Source organism: Apium graveolens, chromosome 7, assembly GCF_009905375.1.
Source record: "Apium graveolens cultivar Ventura chromosome 7, ASM990537v1, whole genome shotgun sequence".
Taxonomy (NCBI): domain Eukaryota; kingdom Viridiplantae; phylum Streptophyta; class Magnoliopsida; order Apiales; family Apiaceae; genus Apium; species Apium graveolens.
This window is the reverse complement of record NC_133653.1, coordinates 89,016,721-89,033,865: the sequence shown is the minus strand read 5'-3', so window position 1 is coordinate 89,033,865 and position 17,145 is coordinate 89,016,721. Positions and strand designations below refer to the sequence as shown.

General features: G+C 38.3%; 2 protein-coding genes across 2 annotated transcripts; both read left to right on the top strand.

The window, feature by feature from the left end:
- Window positions 1-12,572: 12,572 nt before the first annotated feature.
- Window positions 12,573-15,312, top strand: LOC141670486 (mediator of RNA polymerase II transcription subunit 15a). Its single transcript, XM_074476362.1, has 6 exons — window positions 12,573-12,694; window positions 13,103-13,225; window positions 13,734-13,845; window positions 14,047-14,164; window positions 14,553-14,614; window positions 15,091-15,312. The coding sequence occupies exons 2-6, from the start codon at window positions 13,110-13,112 to the stop codon at window positions 15,097-15,099; spliced, it is 417 nt and encodes a 138-aa protein (XP_074332463.1). The 5' UTR covers window positions 12,573-12,694; window positions 13,103-13,109; the 3' UTR covers window positions 15,100-15,312.
- A 1,091-nt stretch (window positions 15,313-16,403) lies between these two features.
- Window positions 16,404-16,883, top strand: LOC141673851 (uncharacterized). Its single transcript, XM_074480580.1, has one exon. It carries the CDS (start codon window positions 16,404-16,406, stop codon window positions 16,881-16,883), a length of 480 nt encoding a protein of 159 aa, XP_074336681.1.
- The last annotated feature ends 262 nt before the right edge of the window (window positions 16,884-17,145 follow it).

Sequence of the window (17,145 nt, the reverse complement as noted above, 5' to 3'; positions counted from 1 at the left end):
ATGCCCCCGCTGCGTTTAAAAATCCAACATTGGTATCAGAGCATAGGTTGTATGCATATAGATCTGTGGTAAAAATTTCAGAATTTTATATGCTTGTATGAATTAATTATGATTTTTACAAGTTATATTATGGATTAATTTTGTCTGATGAGAAATCGTTTCTCAGAATAATTTTGAATGTTGATCTGGGTTCTACAAGTGTTGTAGATCGTCTGGGTATTTTTTTCATAATTTTATGATGTATAGATTTTTTATTATGAATTTTTGAAGTTGTTTCAATTAAAATTAGTAATTTAATAAGTAAATATATATATTATATATATATATGTTTGTATGGCTGTAAATATATATCTGCACCTGTTGTATTGTTTGCTGTTGTATGCTGTCGGGAAAGGTACAAAGTCAGAGAAGTCAGATGCACGGTTTTCTAGGTAGCAGGCCACGGCGGCTGGTGCAGAAAAATAAAAAAAAATAAAAAAATATAGGGGTGTAACGCATTCTGGGAATGCGTTACACACCTGTGGCGCATTCACGGAATGCGTTACACCCTTTAATGGCTTAAAAGGCCGTCTGTTGATTTTAAAATTGATTTTCTGGGAGTTTCGTAACTCCGTTTTAGGCGTGCAATATACCGTTGGATTCGTTTTTCCGAGACGGATCTAATGGAGTGATCAATTTTAGTTTATATAAAAGTTTTGAATTGTTTATATTTCCATGAAGTGTTTTAAAGCTGTTTTTGACTGTTTTAATTGCTTTTAAATGCTTCATGTGATACATAGAGATGTATAATGCTTAGAATAATGTGCTAGATGATATAACATGCCTACCTTGATGTTTATTCATGTTGATATATGTGATATATGCTTAGTTTATCATGCGATGATAGATTTAGGTGAACTTAAATAAACATAAGGCGTTTGTTAGACAACCTAGTATAGTGAAATTGTTTCATAACCTTAAAAATAATATTATGAATACAATCATGAGATTCTTGTGTTTGTGAAACACATAATTGAATATGAATTTTCGATATTAGAGAAAGGATGATTCTGTCAACAACAGATTTCTATCTGTAAGAAAGGGTTATTAAGTGACGCCTCTTGACAATGCTCCACCCGATCTGGGAATCGTCTGATTATTGATTATTGATTTGAAATATTTAATTTAAAAGGAAGAATCTCTTTATAATATGATTATGATTGTAACGTAATATAATCCCTCTAAAATTAAATAATATCAAGTAGTAATTGGCCAATGACACAACGGGCTTGTGTCGGTCATAGCCTTCCAACATGGTAGAAAGTAATTCTTATTTTTGAATCATTGTCGTTTCGTGCCACAGCCGAGGGCTTTGATTTCGAAATAAGAAATACTTGTCTATTACATAGAGATGTGTACTTTGAATAAGAATCTAAAGGTTGGTACGTGCTACAGCCGTGGGCCTTTGGGGACTGATTCAACTGTACGGAATGTTGGGTTAGACTTGACTTAGAATATTGAGTTTGTCGTGCTACAGCCGAGACTCAATTATTCAAGAGGCTAAAGTTTGATTAGGGAATAACATGAGATGTAATTGACAAGAGTTGTCTGCCTATTGAACATTACATGGCGGTTCGTGCTACAGCCGGGGTCGTGTAATTGAATGTAGGATCCCTATTCCCACTAGCATTATGAATGCTTAATTTTTCACGTAGGGGGTTGAATAAATTAGGAAAACTAGTGGGAGCCACTTATGAATAAAGACCCGATTCATATAGTGTTTTAAAATGAAATCGAATATTTGCTAAGTGTTGTTATGTGTTTATCATTTACAGATTTATAATATACATTATGTCTTCTACACTATCACTCAGGAGCATACTAGATGCTCATAAATTGACTGGTCCTAATTATGTTGATTGGCTTCGAAACTTGAGAATTGTTCTCAGGATTGAGAAGCTGGAATACGTGATTGACTCACCTAAGCCTACTGAACCTGCTAGTGATGCACATAATGATGAATATGTTGTGTATCGTAAGTGGATAGATGATGCAAATATTGCTCAATGCATCATGCTAGCTTCCATGAACATTGAGCTACAGAAGCAACATGAGCATATGGATGCTCACACTATCCTCATGCATCTACAAGAGTTGTATGATATGGCAGGGAGGACAGCTCGATATGAGATATCGAAGGAGCTGTTCGGGTGTAGGATGTCTGAGGGATCATCTGTGAATGACCATGTACTTAAGATGATCAATTTGATTGAACGTCTTGGACAACTTGGTTTTGACATGGATGGGGAGCTGAGCCAAGACTTAGTCTTGCAATCGCTTTCGAGTTCGTTCTCGCAGTTTGTTGTGAACTTTCACATGAATAAGTTGGATGTCAGCCTGCCTGAACTCCACAACATGTTGAAGACTGCGGAATCGAATTTTTCCCTTAAGAAGAGTTCTGTTCTTCTAATTGGTGAAGGTTCCAATCCTAAGAAAAGGAAGAGGAACTCTTCCAAGAAGAAGAAAGTAGGTGAGAAAACGCCGGTTCCACCAAAAGCTGAAGACCCCAAGAGCAAAGTTGTTTGCTTTCACTGTAACAAGGTGGGGCACTGGAAGAGTAACTGCAAGGTTTACCTTGCAGAATTGAATAAGAAGAAGGGTAGTGAGACTACCGCTTCTGATTCAGGTATGTTCATGATAGAAGTGAATATGTCATTAAATTAAATTTCTACTTGGGTATTAGATACCGCCTGTGGTTCTCAAATCTGCAATTTGTTGCAGGGACCAAGGAGAAGTAGGACTCTTGAGGAAGAGGAGGTGATTCTACTGATGGAAATGGAGCAAGAGTTGCTGCTGAAGATGTAGAATCATTTCATTTACATATGCCTACGGGCAAGACTATTGTTTGAAATAATTGTTATTTTGTTCCCTCGATTGTGAGGAATATTATTCCCATGTTAGACTTGGCTGGATTTTCATTTATTATTGAGAATAATGAATGTTCTATTCTTAGAGATAATATTCTTTATGGACGTGGTACTTTAAATAATGGTCTGTATATATGTGACATAATTTACTTCAGATTGAACAAACTAATAAAAGAAAAGGGATGATGAAAATCTCACTTTATAGTGGCACTGCAGTCTCCATTTAGTGGACATGGAGAGAGGGCTGCAGATTTGCTAGGAATGGTACACACAAATGTATTTGGACCAATGTCTATGCAAGCCATGGGTGGATTTTCATACTTCATTACTTTCATAGATGATAGATCTGGATTCGGATATGTGTTTGATGAAACACAAGTTTGAGGCCTTTGAAAGGTTCAAAGAATATAAGTATGAAGTGGAGAAACAAACCAAACATAGTATTATAATTCTTCGATTAGATCGAGATGGTGAATACTTTAATGGAGTGTTTCTAGATTATCTCAAAGTAAATGGTATAGTCTCCCAGTGGACTCCTCCAGATTGGTATCTGAAAGGAGAAATCGAACTTTGTTAGACATAGTTCGTTCCATGATGAGCTATGCAAATCTTCCAGTATTCCTATGGGGTTATGCATTGGAAACCTCAGCATATTTACTGAATATGGTGCCTTCCAAATCTGTTCCTCAAACTCCGTATGAGATATGGAAAGTAAGGAAACCGAGTCTTAAACACGTTAAGATTTGGGGATGTCCAGCTTATGTCAAGTAAGTTGACCCAGATAAGCTGGAATATCGATCCGTAAAATATAGTTTTGTGGGATATCCTAAAGAGACTTTAGGGTATTACTTTTACACCGATCATCGGGTGTTTGTCTCCAGACATGCTACCTTCTTGAAAAAGGAGTTTATCCTTGAAGGAAACAGGGGGAGCAAAATTGAACTTGATGAAGTTCAAGAAGCACAAACTACTACGGATCAAGTGGAAACACCTGTTCTGACTGAACAACCTTTTGTGGAAAAGCCTATTAATAGATCAGGGAGAGTGTCTCTCCAACCTGAGAGGTAATATGGCCTTGTCATTGAGAATGACAATGAGTTGTCGATCATTGATGATGACGACCCTGTGACCTATAATGAGGCTATAAGTAGTGTTGACTCACAGAAATGGCATAGTGCCATGAAATCCAGAATGGAATCTATGTATACGGTATACAAAAGATAGATTATAGCAGATGGCTAGGTGGAGACCTATAAGGCCAGGCTTGTGGCAAAAGGATTCAAACAAAGGCAATGGATTGACTTTGATGAAACCTTTTACCTGTAGCCCTGTTAAAATCAGTTCGGATTTTGCTTGCGAATGCTGCTTACTGCGACTATGAAATCTGGCAGATGGTCAGATGGTTTTCTTTCCAAGGGAAATGAAAACCTAGTGTGTAAGCTGCTGCGAACCATATGTGGTTTAAAGCAAGCTTCTCGAAAGATGGAACATTCGTTTTGATGAGACAATCAAAGAGTTTGATTTTATCAAAAACGCAGATGAACCATGCGTCTACAAAAGGGTTAGTGGGAGCGCGGTAACATTTCTTATATTGTATTGAATTAGAGTTGACACGAATAACAACATAGCAGACCCACTCACAAAGCTACTTTATGAAAGTCATTTTGATCGTCAAGATGGGTATTAGATACCAGAGTGATTGGCTTTACTATAAGTGGGAGATTGAAAGGAATATGTCCTAAGTCCAATCGTGTATTAAGATTTAGGAATAACTTTTATGTAATCTGTTTTGATTTCATTGATATTAATAAAAGACTTGTTTTGTTTTTATTACGGGCTTTATCTATTTAAGTGTTTAAATAAGATATACCATAGTTTAGAGTAAAGCTTTTTATGGATTATGATGAGATCATAATAGTGAGACCTAAAATGATGATAACTCTAAACTTAAATAGTTCCTGTTCATAGGATTACTAACTGGTAATTAATAATCCGCAAAGATCGGTACATACTATGCTTGCTTCATTATGAAGGATGTCTGTTCTCATAGACATTTGTGTGGTGACACTATAGCTAGTATGTAGGTGCTTATTATAGAATAAGTTCACTGAACATGACTCGCACAGCTGAACAACTGATGGAGTTCACTCACGTGTCAGCAGTTGTTCACATAGTGATAGTTGTACAAGTATCCTTAGACTTGAGGTCATCATAGTCATCTTGTGTACACTGAACTATGCTTTGGTTTAGTTCTTAGTCTCTAGGGACAATTATTAGGGCTCTTCTGGGTATAGAAATTTGTACACGAAGATAATGTATGATCAATAAAGGATCTACCCCTTCCAGTGAAGGAAGCGAATGTTCAAGGCTGATCCACTTATGCTAGTTCAGGAATCTCTGGCCAGAGTGAATGAAATTAGAAAGGAGTTTCTAATTTGCATAGAACTACGCATAGTAAATGGTAAGCAAGTGATTGAATTAGATAGGCTTGACACGAGATCCATGCCTTGTATTTAATCGGGACATTGCAGGGTAGAAGGAGTTTATTGTACGGTAACTATTCACTGACAGGTTCTTGGTATTCTAAGCAGTGAATTCATATTATCCGGATAGTCGCGATATGTTGAGAAGCATCACTCACGATGTAGAATAAATGTGATTAATTAATTAATCATATTTAATAAATTAGAGAATTTATATAAATAATGATAAAATAGTTTTATTATTATTTATTTCTACTACCGGCTTAATATTGAACCTACAGGGTCACACCATAAAAAGAGAATGATTAAATGGTGGAGGAATTAATTAATAATGACTAATAATTATTTATTTGTTAAATAAATAATTAATTGGCAAATTTAATAATTGATTAAATGAGATTTAATTGATTATAAATTAATTTAGAAAAGTTCTTAATATTATTAATTAAAGGATTTAATTTTTGGAAATTAAATCAAGAGAGAGAATTATTTCTAAAGTGTTTAGAAAAAGGATTAATGATTAAAAGGTGTTTTAATTATTAATGAGAATAATAAATGGGATAATAATAATAATATTTATGGGAAAATTTCAGCTGAAAATTTTGCCTATAAATACACTATTATAGACCCTATTTTATTCGAACCCACATCGAACCCGAAAACCCAAAAAGTTTGGAAAACCCAATTCTCTCCACCTTCTTCCTCCTCCTTAACATCGTTTTCTTGGTGGATACCGGTGGAGTGCTTCACACTTGAGGAGCAACTGCTAAGGATCTCTGATCGTTGTCTCCGAATTATTTTAAAAGGTTAGATTCGATCCCTCGAATTTTTATTCATGATTTATATGCTTTTATTTGGATTTTGTATGTGTAAAAGTGTTTTGCCATGCCCCCGCTGCGTTTAAAAATCCAACAGTTGCTCCGGTCGTGACCCTACAGGTAGTCCTATAGGCCCATAATATTGGAAGTATCTCATCCACCCAATTATTTCTTGACTTCTCGATCCTCTTTTTTAGTCCATCCAAGATTATTCGATTTGCTACCTCAGCTTGCCCATTGGCTTGTGGGTGAGCCACAGAGGTGAACCGTAACTGAATCTCATTTTCTTCACAGTACTTCTTGAATTCCTCGTTGTTGAATTGTGTTCCATTGTCGGTGACTAGGATATGGGGAATTCCATATCGGCACATAATATTTTCCCACAGGAATTGTGCAACCTGCTTAGTTGTGATCTTGGCCAAGGGTTTGGCTTCAATCCACTTGGAGAAATAATCAATCGCTACAATCAGAAACTTCCTTTGTGCCGTGGCCATGGGGAAAGGCACTAAAATATCCGTTCCCCACATAGCAAAGGGAATGGGCGAGTTGATAGAGGTCAGCGTCTCGGGGGGTTGTCTAACAACAGGTGCATGCTTCTGACAGCGGTCACACTTCTTCACATATTCTTTGGCATCAGCCATCATTTCTGGCTAGTAAAAGCCTAAACGAGTTATCTTATGAGCCAAAGCCCTGCCCCCCAAGTGTTGTCCACAAATACCTTCATGCACTTCTTCAAGAGCCAAGCGGGCCTCATCGGGCCTGAGATACCTTAAATAAGGAACCACGAAAGATCTTTTGTACAGAATCCCATCTATCAAAGAGTACCTTAGTGCCCGAACAGTTAACTTCCGTGCTTCAGTTGCATCGCTTGGCAACCAACCGGTTTGAATGTGAGCCTTAATGGGATCAATCCATGACGTCCCCAGGCCTATAGGAGCCACAAGCTTAACATCTATGCTTCGTGTCTTCAAAACACGGAAGTACACACTTCCTGAACTTTCTTCTATCTCGGATGAAGCAAACTTTGATAATGCATCTGCCTTAGCATTTTCCTCCCTTGGAATGTGCTCAATATGGCATTCATTAAATTGGGTCATCACAGCTCTTACTAGGCGGACATACTTAGCCATTGTATCATCCCTTGCCTCAAATTCTCCCTTTACCTGGGATATGATCAGCTTCGAGTCTCCACGAACCCTTAAGTTTTTTACTCTAAGCGTTCCAGCTAGGCCGAGACCAGCTATCAGAGCTTCATATTCTGCCTCATTATTTATGGTTGGGAAGTCTAGCTTCATGGCATACTCAATCAAGAACCCGTCAGGGCTTTGTAAAAACCAATCCTGCTCCACTGGAGTTTGTTTTTTATGCTCCATCAAAATAGAGAACCCAATATTCTTTCTCTTTATCATCCTTCTTTTTATCCCCATTATCGACTCCCTTGTCTTGAGGTATGGTATCTTCCTGCCCCCCGACTTCTTGGTTGGGTATGGTACATTCCACCACGAAGTCAGCTAGTGCCTGGGCTTTTATTGCCGTACGTGGCTTATACTTGAGATCGAACTCTCCCAGCTCTATTGCCCACTTAATCAATCTCCCACTTGCCTTGGGACTGTGAATGATATTTCTCAGGGGCTGATTTGTTAGCACCTCAATCTGATGAGCCTGAAAATAAGGACGCAGCTTTCTCGAAGCCATTACCAAGGCTAAAGCGAATTTCTCAATAGTTGAATAATTCAACTCAGCACCATGCAGAATTTTGCTGACATAGTATATGGGTTTCTGGACTTTCAGTTCCTCCTTAACCAACACCGCGCTCAAGGCACTTTCTGAAATAGCCAAGTACAAGAATAAAACTTTACTCAGAACTGGCTTGGCCAACAACGGGGCCTGGGCGATATACTTCTTTAACTCTTCGAATGCCTTCTGGTTTTCCTCATTCCATACAAAGTCCTTGATGTTCTTTAGTGACTTGAAGAATGATAGGCATTTGTCTCCTGACTTGGAGATGAATCGTCCCAGCGCAGCAACCCTTTCTGTGAGCTTCTGAACATCCTTGACAGTTTTTGGTGGTTCCATATCCAGGATTGCCTTTATTTTATCGGGGTTAGCCTCAATTCCTCTCTTTGAGACCATCAATCTCAAGAATTTTCCAGATCCTACTCCGAAAGCACACTTCGTAGGATTCAACATCATCTTGTGGTACCTCAGGACCTCAAAAGCTTCCCTCAAATGGGTTATATGATCAGTCTTTACTAGACTCTTGACTAACATGTCATCTACATAGACTTCCATAGTCTTTCCAATAAGGTCCTTAAAAATTTTATTTACCAACCTTTGATAGGTGGCTCCTGCATTCTTAAGACCAAATGCCATAACAAGATAACAATAAACACCAAAGTCAGTGATGAATGATACCTTTGGAATGTCATCCTTATACATTTTGATCTGGTTGTATCCGCTAAATCCATCCATGAAACTCAGCATCTCATGCCCAGCAGTGGCATCAATCAAAGTATCAATCCTTGGCAACGAAAAACAGTCTTTAGGGCATGCATCATTCAGATCAGTGAAGTCTATACACATCCTCCACTTTCCATTAGCCTTCTTCACCATTACAGGATTTGCTAACCACTCCGGAAATTGAATCTCCTCGATGAAACCAGCCTCTAAGAGTTTTTCTACTTCCTGTTTTATAGCCTCTTGTCTTTCCGGGGCAAAATTTCTTTTCTTTTGTTTCACTGTCTTCCGGCTTGGATCCACGTTTAAATTATGAGTAATCAGCTCCGGGTTTATGCCTGGTATATCAGCTGCTGACCATGCAAACACATCACTATTTTCTTGCAAAAATTTCACCAACTTCCCTTTAAGGGGCTCCTCTAATGTGGCTCCAATGAAAGTCATCTTCTCAGGATTTTTGGGGTCTAAAGGAACCGAAACCAAGTCTTCTATTGGCTTTCCTCTCTTCTCGTCATTTTCTCGGACATCCATATCTTCAATAGGAAGAACCTGCCCCCCGACTCCATCTACCCTCAACGAGGCCATATGACAGCTTCTAGCCATTTTTTGATCTCCTCTCTATTCTCCAATCCCGTTTCGGGTGGGAAACTTCATAACTGAATGGTAGGAAGAGGGGACTACCTTGAAGGCATGTATCCATGTTCTCCCCATGATAGCATTATAAGTTGAACTAGCCTTTACCACCACGAAATCCAACATCTGCGTTGCTTGCCTTGGTTCCGTACCTATGGTGGTTGGCAATTTGATTATCCCTTCCACAGGACATTCTACTCCAGCAAATCCATATATCGGCATATCGGTTGGTGTCAACTGGGAGTCGTTATACCCCATCCTTAGAAAGGCGTCGTGGAGCAAGATATCCAAAGAAGCACCATTATCCACAAGGACCCTCTTAATCGGGCTATTTCCTATTACTGGTGTTATGACCAGTGAGTCGTCATGAGGAAACTTCACACCCTCTAGGTCAGAATCATCAAAAGTCAATGTTACTTCTGTCCTGGCCCTCTTCGGGGCTTCTCCAACAATATGCATAACCTCTCTAGTATATGCCTTTCTGGAATTTTTGGACAATCCAGCAGCAGTTGGACCTCCAAAGATCGTGTTTATCACAGGCCCTCGAGGTCACGACCCTCCAAAAATTGCATTTATAACCGGGCCTCTAGGCTAGGGGTTTCGCCCATGATCGTCTTGGTCCCTCCTACGATCCTCAAAGTTCTTCCTTCCATTATTATTCCTGTCCCCTCCTTCTGCAGTGTATTTGTTCAATCTTCCTTTTCGAATGAGGAACTCAATTTTATCTTTCAGCTGCCTACACTCATCGGTGTCGTGACCAACATCTTTGTGAAATTTGCAATATTTGCTTTTGTCTAGCTTGGTAGGATCAGCCTTCAGGGGCTTAGGCCAACGAATATCTCGATCTTTCTCGATTTCCATCAAGATCTGGCTTCTAGGAGCATTCAGCTTAGCGTATTCGGTGAACATTTGCCCAAATCCTCCCTTCTTGGGGGTTGAATCAGGGTTTTGCTCGGTTCTAGGATACTTGTCCTTAGCGATATATTCCAGATCAGTTTTTCGCTTCTTGCCTCCAGTGGGCTCATTACTTACTACGGTCTTCCTCATGCTTTCTTCAACTTTGATATACTTTTCTGCCCTCTCCTGAAGCTGCAACATGCTTTCAGGGGGGCGTTTGGCCAAGGACATCTTAAAAAACTCATCCCTAGTTCCTTGTTGCAGTGCTATCATGGCTACCTTATCATCAAGGTCTGGGACTTTTAAAGCCTCCTTTGTGAAACGATTCAGCTAATCTCTCAAGGATTCCTTTGCCCCCTGGACAATGCTCATAAGAGATGCAGAACTTTTCTCATGAACTCTTCCACTGATGAATTGCTTAATAAAAGCCTGGCTTAATTCTCTAAATGACCCAATAGAGTTTGGGGGCAAGTGACTGTACCATCTTTGAGCCATACCCGACAGGGTTTGAGGGAAGGCCCGACACTTTATAGCATCATTCACGGGTTGCAACAGCAGTGCATTAGAGAATGTCCTAACATGATTAGCGGGGTCTCCCGTGCCATCATAGGATTTGATAGTGGGCATCTTGAATTTCCTTGAGATATGGGCATTCATTATCTCTTCAGTGAAGGGCAGAGTTGGATCATCAGGATCTCCAAGGGGAAGGAGATTGCTTGGATCAGTTCTTGGGACAACATCCCTTCTCCGTACCGGACCATCCAGGTCTATGATAGGAGGAGGATTTCTCCCCCTAGGAGGTATCTGGGGTCTGGTGGCCTGGTGAGCCTCCAAGTCACGCCTCAGCCTTTGGATCTCGGCCTCATGAGCCCTGATCCTTTCCTGCACTTCTTGGGGATTCGCCCCTTGGGTGCTTTGAGGGCGTTGCCTTCAATCGGCCATCGGCTCTTTGCCAGGACGCCTCCTTCTTGGGGCCACTTCATCATCCGAAGATTCGAAGTCTCTCTCAGTATAAGGACCAGAAAATTCCCGATCCTCGGGGATAGGAGCCAAACCTCGTATATAGGGGGGAGATTGCCCTCGTGCTTCACTTCGCCCAGCATGTCCACTTCCTCCAACCTTGGGGTAAAGGGGCATCCCATAAGGGGGGTTAGTAGTAACAACAGTTGAATATTCATACCCGACGGGTCGAGAAGTCACAGGTATATGTACTTGTTGAACTTGAGGATTCGTACCTTGAATAGTCGGGCGAGTCGTCCCTTGTGGCTGAGGTTGAGTTGCCCCTATCCGGGCTTCCCCTTGAGTAGATGCATAAGTTGAGTGGGGAGGAATCTCCATGGTTGACGAAATCACCTGATTTGTCCCTGATGGTGTTCCTTCCTCGAGAGCTCTAATTATTCTCCGTGTTCTCGCCATGGTTGTTGTTGTGCTTTCCCACAGACGGCACCAAATATTATGGATTAAAACTAATATATATAATTGTTGTATTTAGTACTAAGGAACGTGAGCTTCAAGGCTCGTTTTGACTACTCTTGTGTTTCGTGACTCAATCTGCCTTAACAAGATGCCTACGTACCTTGCTGATTGCCAAGGATCAAGTCAAAAAATGTAGTTCTGATTTGTGGGGTGAGACCCCTTATATAGATGTGGGAGTCCTTGAATTGGACTTGGTATATGAGACTTGGTGGTCAAGTCTCTGAATTAGGATAGACTTAGGAGTCCTAGGGAATAGGAAGCTGATTCCTTATCCCATGAGGTTCCTTGGAGGCCAATCTTCAAGGATTTATATCCTCACTAGGACTTATCTTAATAGCTGTTTTTCTCCCTTATTTATTAATTTCGTAATTAATAAATAATCAGGGTTTTTGGGTCTTCTTTGTTCCAGGCCTGATCTGGTCCATCAGGCCTGATCAACATGTTAACCTTTCTGGTCTGAATGTCATACATCTTCTTATTGGGCCTTGCAACCCAAACTGTAATATTTAATTATGTAATCAGGATTTATTTATCCCTATCAGAGCCGATTTTAACGAGTCGGGGGAGCCGTTTCGTTTAATTTTACGGTTAATCGAGTCTAAATCTCTACCCAAACTCGGCTCGTTTAATTTCACGAATCGAGCCGGGCCAACTCGAGTAATTAAACGAGTCAGAATCTCTACCCGGACTCGATTCGTTTAACTAAACAAGCCGAATCGATCGCACTTAAACGAGTCGAGTTCAAGACTTCAAGCCAATCATAACACATTTATAGCCGTGGGGGGTGATGCTGACTCAGCGTAGGTGTTGCTGACTTCAGCGTAGTAGAGAGTGTCGTAACATGATTGGTTATTTTAATTATTAATTAATAAATTTAAAAAACATTAGCCGGCCTACTAATCTGTCCTAGCGTGTATATATATTCTCTGCAGCTACCAGACCATACAACACAATTACCCCCACAATTATATACAAAGACCGCCGAGTCTTATTTCTCCCAAAGCATTCACGATCTCAATTCACCGTAATCTCTCTCCCTCCCTCCCTACCTCCCTCTCTCTCTCCCCCCTCTCTCTCTCCCTCTCTCTCTCTCTCTCCCCTCCTCTCTCTCTCTCTCTCCCCCGCTCTCTCTCTCCCGCTCTCTCCATCATATCATATTCATCTCTCCTTTTCTCCTTCATTCTCATCTCTCTCTCTCCCATCTCTATTCTCCCCCTCTCTTCCGTTCATCTCTCTATATAGACATACTGTTTATTCATTAAATTCAGCTTGTGTCTTTTGTTGTTTTTTACTTGATAAATGTAAATATTAGGTTTATTTCTAATTATTGTATCTAATTTGAGTACCTCAAGCTGTGATTATGTGATTTGATGAAACGTTTGCCATGTTCAATTTAATTAATTATCTGTGAATTATGTTTTGGTGTTATTAGGGTTTCGATGGATAATAACAACAGGAGCCCTTCTCAAGTCGATGAACCCATTGTCATCGATGCTGCTACCGGCTGGAAGGCTGCTCTCCAACCTGATGCTCGCCGAAGAATTATTAACAAGATGTATGTGCATTGTTAATTATCCCTTTTCATTTTTTATTTTCGTTATGCAAATTTACTCCATTTTAAAGTATCTAGCTTGTACAGTTACTAAATTACCAGTTTCGATATCTTTTTAGCTTGTACTATTACTAAATTACAAGTGTTGATATGTTTTTGTATCGTTTGGATCGGTATTTAATATATGGGTTTTTATGTGCAAGGATAAGTTGTCTATTACTTTTCATATATCGGTTACTAACTTTTTTGCAGCATGGTGTAAGCATTATTTTTGTATTTTTCGCTCCATAGTTTAAGTGTTCGGTTGACATTTTGTATTTTTCGTGCCATGTTTTTAATGCAATTGGAATCTTCTTTTCCCTATTAGATAAATTTTCTCACCCTTTTAACCTAAGATTCCTGTTCTTTTTGAAGAGCTGATTTTGAGGAATTAAAGTATTATTGGAGTCTTTTCTCGATTTCAGTTTCATGCCCGAATAGCTAACCCTAATTTCTAATATTTTATCTGTAGAATGGACACTTTGAAGAGGCATCTTCCCTTTTCTGGACAAGAAGGATTAGTGGAGCTCGAGAAAATTGCTGTTAGATTTGAAGAGAAGATTTATGATGCTGCAACAAGCCAGGTTTATATAGCAGTCAATTGTGTTTTATACAAAATTATGAAACATTTACTTAATTTTTTTATCTTGCCGATATGTGTATATATGTGTATGTATGTGTGTGTGTGTATCTTCTGTAAATTATTATCCAAGTAGGTGATGATTGATAGTGTTCCTACTCAGTCGTTAATTGCTTATTAATGTATTGCAATTACTAACCTGCAGACCGATTATTTGAGGAAAATATCTTTAAAGATGCTGACAATGGAAACAAAAAATCCAGTGACTAATGTCAATCAGGCTAACTCTGTTAATAATGGCCTGAACCCTCCTCCTAATCCAGGTAATTTCACGATTGTGTGATATGATTATGTACTATTAGCTGTGTTAGGTTGCATACGTTTGCTTGTCTACTATCGTTACTTGATTTTACCTTTAGCATATATTTCATTATAAATATGTGCACATGATAACAGCCTGACGTTGGAACCTGGTACTTGGTAGCATAATTGCATATGCCTTTGTAGCTTTTCTCTTTTGCATTTCAAATTTTTAGCACTTGCAAACATTAACATTTTGGTCTGGGGTGACTTGTATCATTGTGGCTCATGCTCATTTCTAATTCATTCTTGTGTCTCTATGGCTTGGTGATCGAAAAATGTTAAAACTTGAACTTCCAATTAGTAAAACATTGAACGGTGCAGCCTGAAAGATGTTTATTTTTATTTCAGATTTTGGTATGGAGTTGGATGATGGGGAGGTTTGTAATCCTGGCCCTATCACCCCTGTACAGGTAATAACATGTTTATCTCACTTCTTTAATTTTCATTTTGAATACTAATTTAAGTAGTTTTCTATTTTTTTCTCTTTCCCTTTGCTAGGTTCCTTTTATTTTTAAATATACATAGGTCACGTTTTTAAAATCATGAAATTATTTTTGTTAGATTCATTTTACTTTAACCTAGGTTTGGCTCCTAAAACTTTTGAGCACTGGGAAAATATCAGGAAATATCAATTTCACAAACCGTACAAACTTTTTACTATAATACATGTACACAATAGCAGCAGAAGAAACATGATGTTGAGCTGTTATGCCATATTGATTCTATAACCAATAACTATATTTTATAATTATCTATAACCAATAACTATATTTTATAATTATCGATATAAGCCAGGTTTTACTCGTGTCTCTTATGAATGATTTAATTGACTGCACTTTTCCTTGTTAAAATTGACTAATACCGAACATTTGAGTGCTTATTGCAGTTTTTGTAGTGGATCGGAGAATTGTTCTCTCATACAGGAGCAAATTGATTACAAGGCTTGATTAGTTGATGACGATGTTGCTTGTAATAAAGATTTCAACTTTTGATGATTAGTTTTTATTATAAACATGTATGTCACAACCTATGTATTAGTATGCCTGAAATTTGCAAAAAAATGTGAATTTAATTATTCTCTATGGTAACATATTTGCTTGGTCTAATATATTGAAACCACCCGAGCTGTTAGAGTTGGTTTTTTTCGTGAGCATATGTATCGGTTCTGTTATATGATAGAGAAAACGAAGTATGTGTTATGCCAAATTTCATTTCATAAAAATTTGGTAAACATGATAGACACTGTGTTTGTGTATATATTGGCATGAATGCGGCAGATATGAGGTTACCGGATTCGAGAAGTGATTGTACTGCAAAAACAAATGACAATGAGGAACTTTACTAATGCATTACCGCTCATATATAGATAGAATATACTTGACTGCTTAGTGCTTACGATTGTAGGGGGCATGCCCCCAGTGGCCCAGTCCCCTGCCCTTGAATGGTATCAGTTTCTAATATCAGTCTCAATAGAAAATACCAAGTGCATATCAGTTTAGAAAGACTTGATGCTAGAGTCACTTAACAGCATAATAAGAAAAAAGTTGTCCGAGTCTTTGGGTGGTTTGCCGATTCAGCAGGCGGATTCAGTAAAGAATTAACAGCTGCCTCAGGTTAATAATTGTGGGGTTCTCAATAAAATAACCACAAATATTTGCATCTTATAGAGGTTAAAAAATGTATGTATTCGTCGAGAGTGAAGAGGACGAAAAAGCGTAAGATGACCTTGCTAGGGAAGTGTAACTTAGATTTTGAGGGCCGATCCCGAGTGCAATCAATACAAATCATTGCTTGGGGCATCTACTGTCATGAGCAAATTTTTTTAAAGGAAAAGTATTAAATAATAACTTAGAAATGAAAAAATAATGGGAATGGAGCTTTTGAATTTGATATTTTTTAGGTTGTATTTCAGTTCTAGTACAGTTAAACCTCTTTAAAGTAATACCCTTGGGACCGGGAAAAAATATTACTTTACCGAATTTATTACTTTATCGATATAATAATATTTTATTACTTTATCGATAAAGTAATATTTTATTACTTTACCGAATTTTTATGTTTACGTGGTACAGTATAATATATAATGTACGTATAAAAACTAGAATTAATCACATGCAATGTATTTGATCTAAAATTACTTTTATTATGATTACTTATATCCAAAAAGTTAATATCTTGAATGCTATTAGTTTTGCTAACATGGCTTGGAATATTGATGTGAAAACAACCACAATTGCAAATTGTTTTCGGCATTGCAAGATTCGTTCAGAAGAAAATGATGAACAAGAACTTGGAGAAATAAATGAAGGTGTCGAAGGATTAAATGAAGTTATCTCTAATTTACGATATAGGAATGTGATGGATGTCGAGCATCTCTTAAACTATCCAAACGAGAATGATGCGGTTATGGAATCACCTACGGATGAAGAAATCATTGAGTCGGTAATGAGCACTGATGAAGGGACTGATCCTGAACCCGACGATAGCAATGTCATCCCAAGCGTGTCATCAAAGGAAGCATTTCAAGCACTCACCACTTTGAACAATTACTTGTTACAACACGAGCAAAACATACCAGGAGTTATTTTTGCTTTACATAAAGTCAAGGACGAGATTAATTTTGGCTTTGGTGGAAAGAAGAAACAAGCTACAATAGATTCATATTTTAATAAGAATTAAATTTTGTAATCATATACATTACTGTATACAGTATATATATATATATATAATTATGGAATTATTACTTTACATATTACTTGGGCCCTTAATGACTTTCGAATTTTTTATTATCTTATGCTTTTAGCGAGAATATTACTTTACAACATTGGCCCAAGTTGGGACCGATGAAAATTATTACTTAAGCGAGGTTATTACTTTATCGGATATTACTTAATCGAGGTTTAACTGTAGTATCACATGAATAATTGAATAAGTTGGTTAT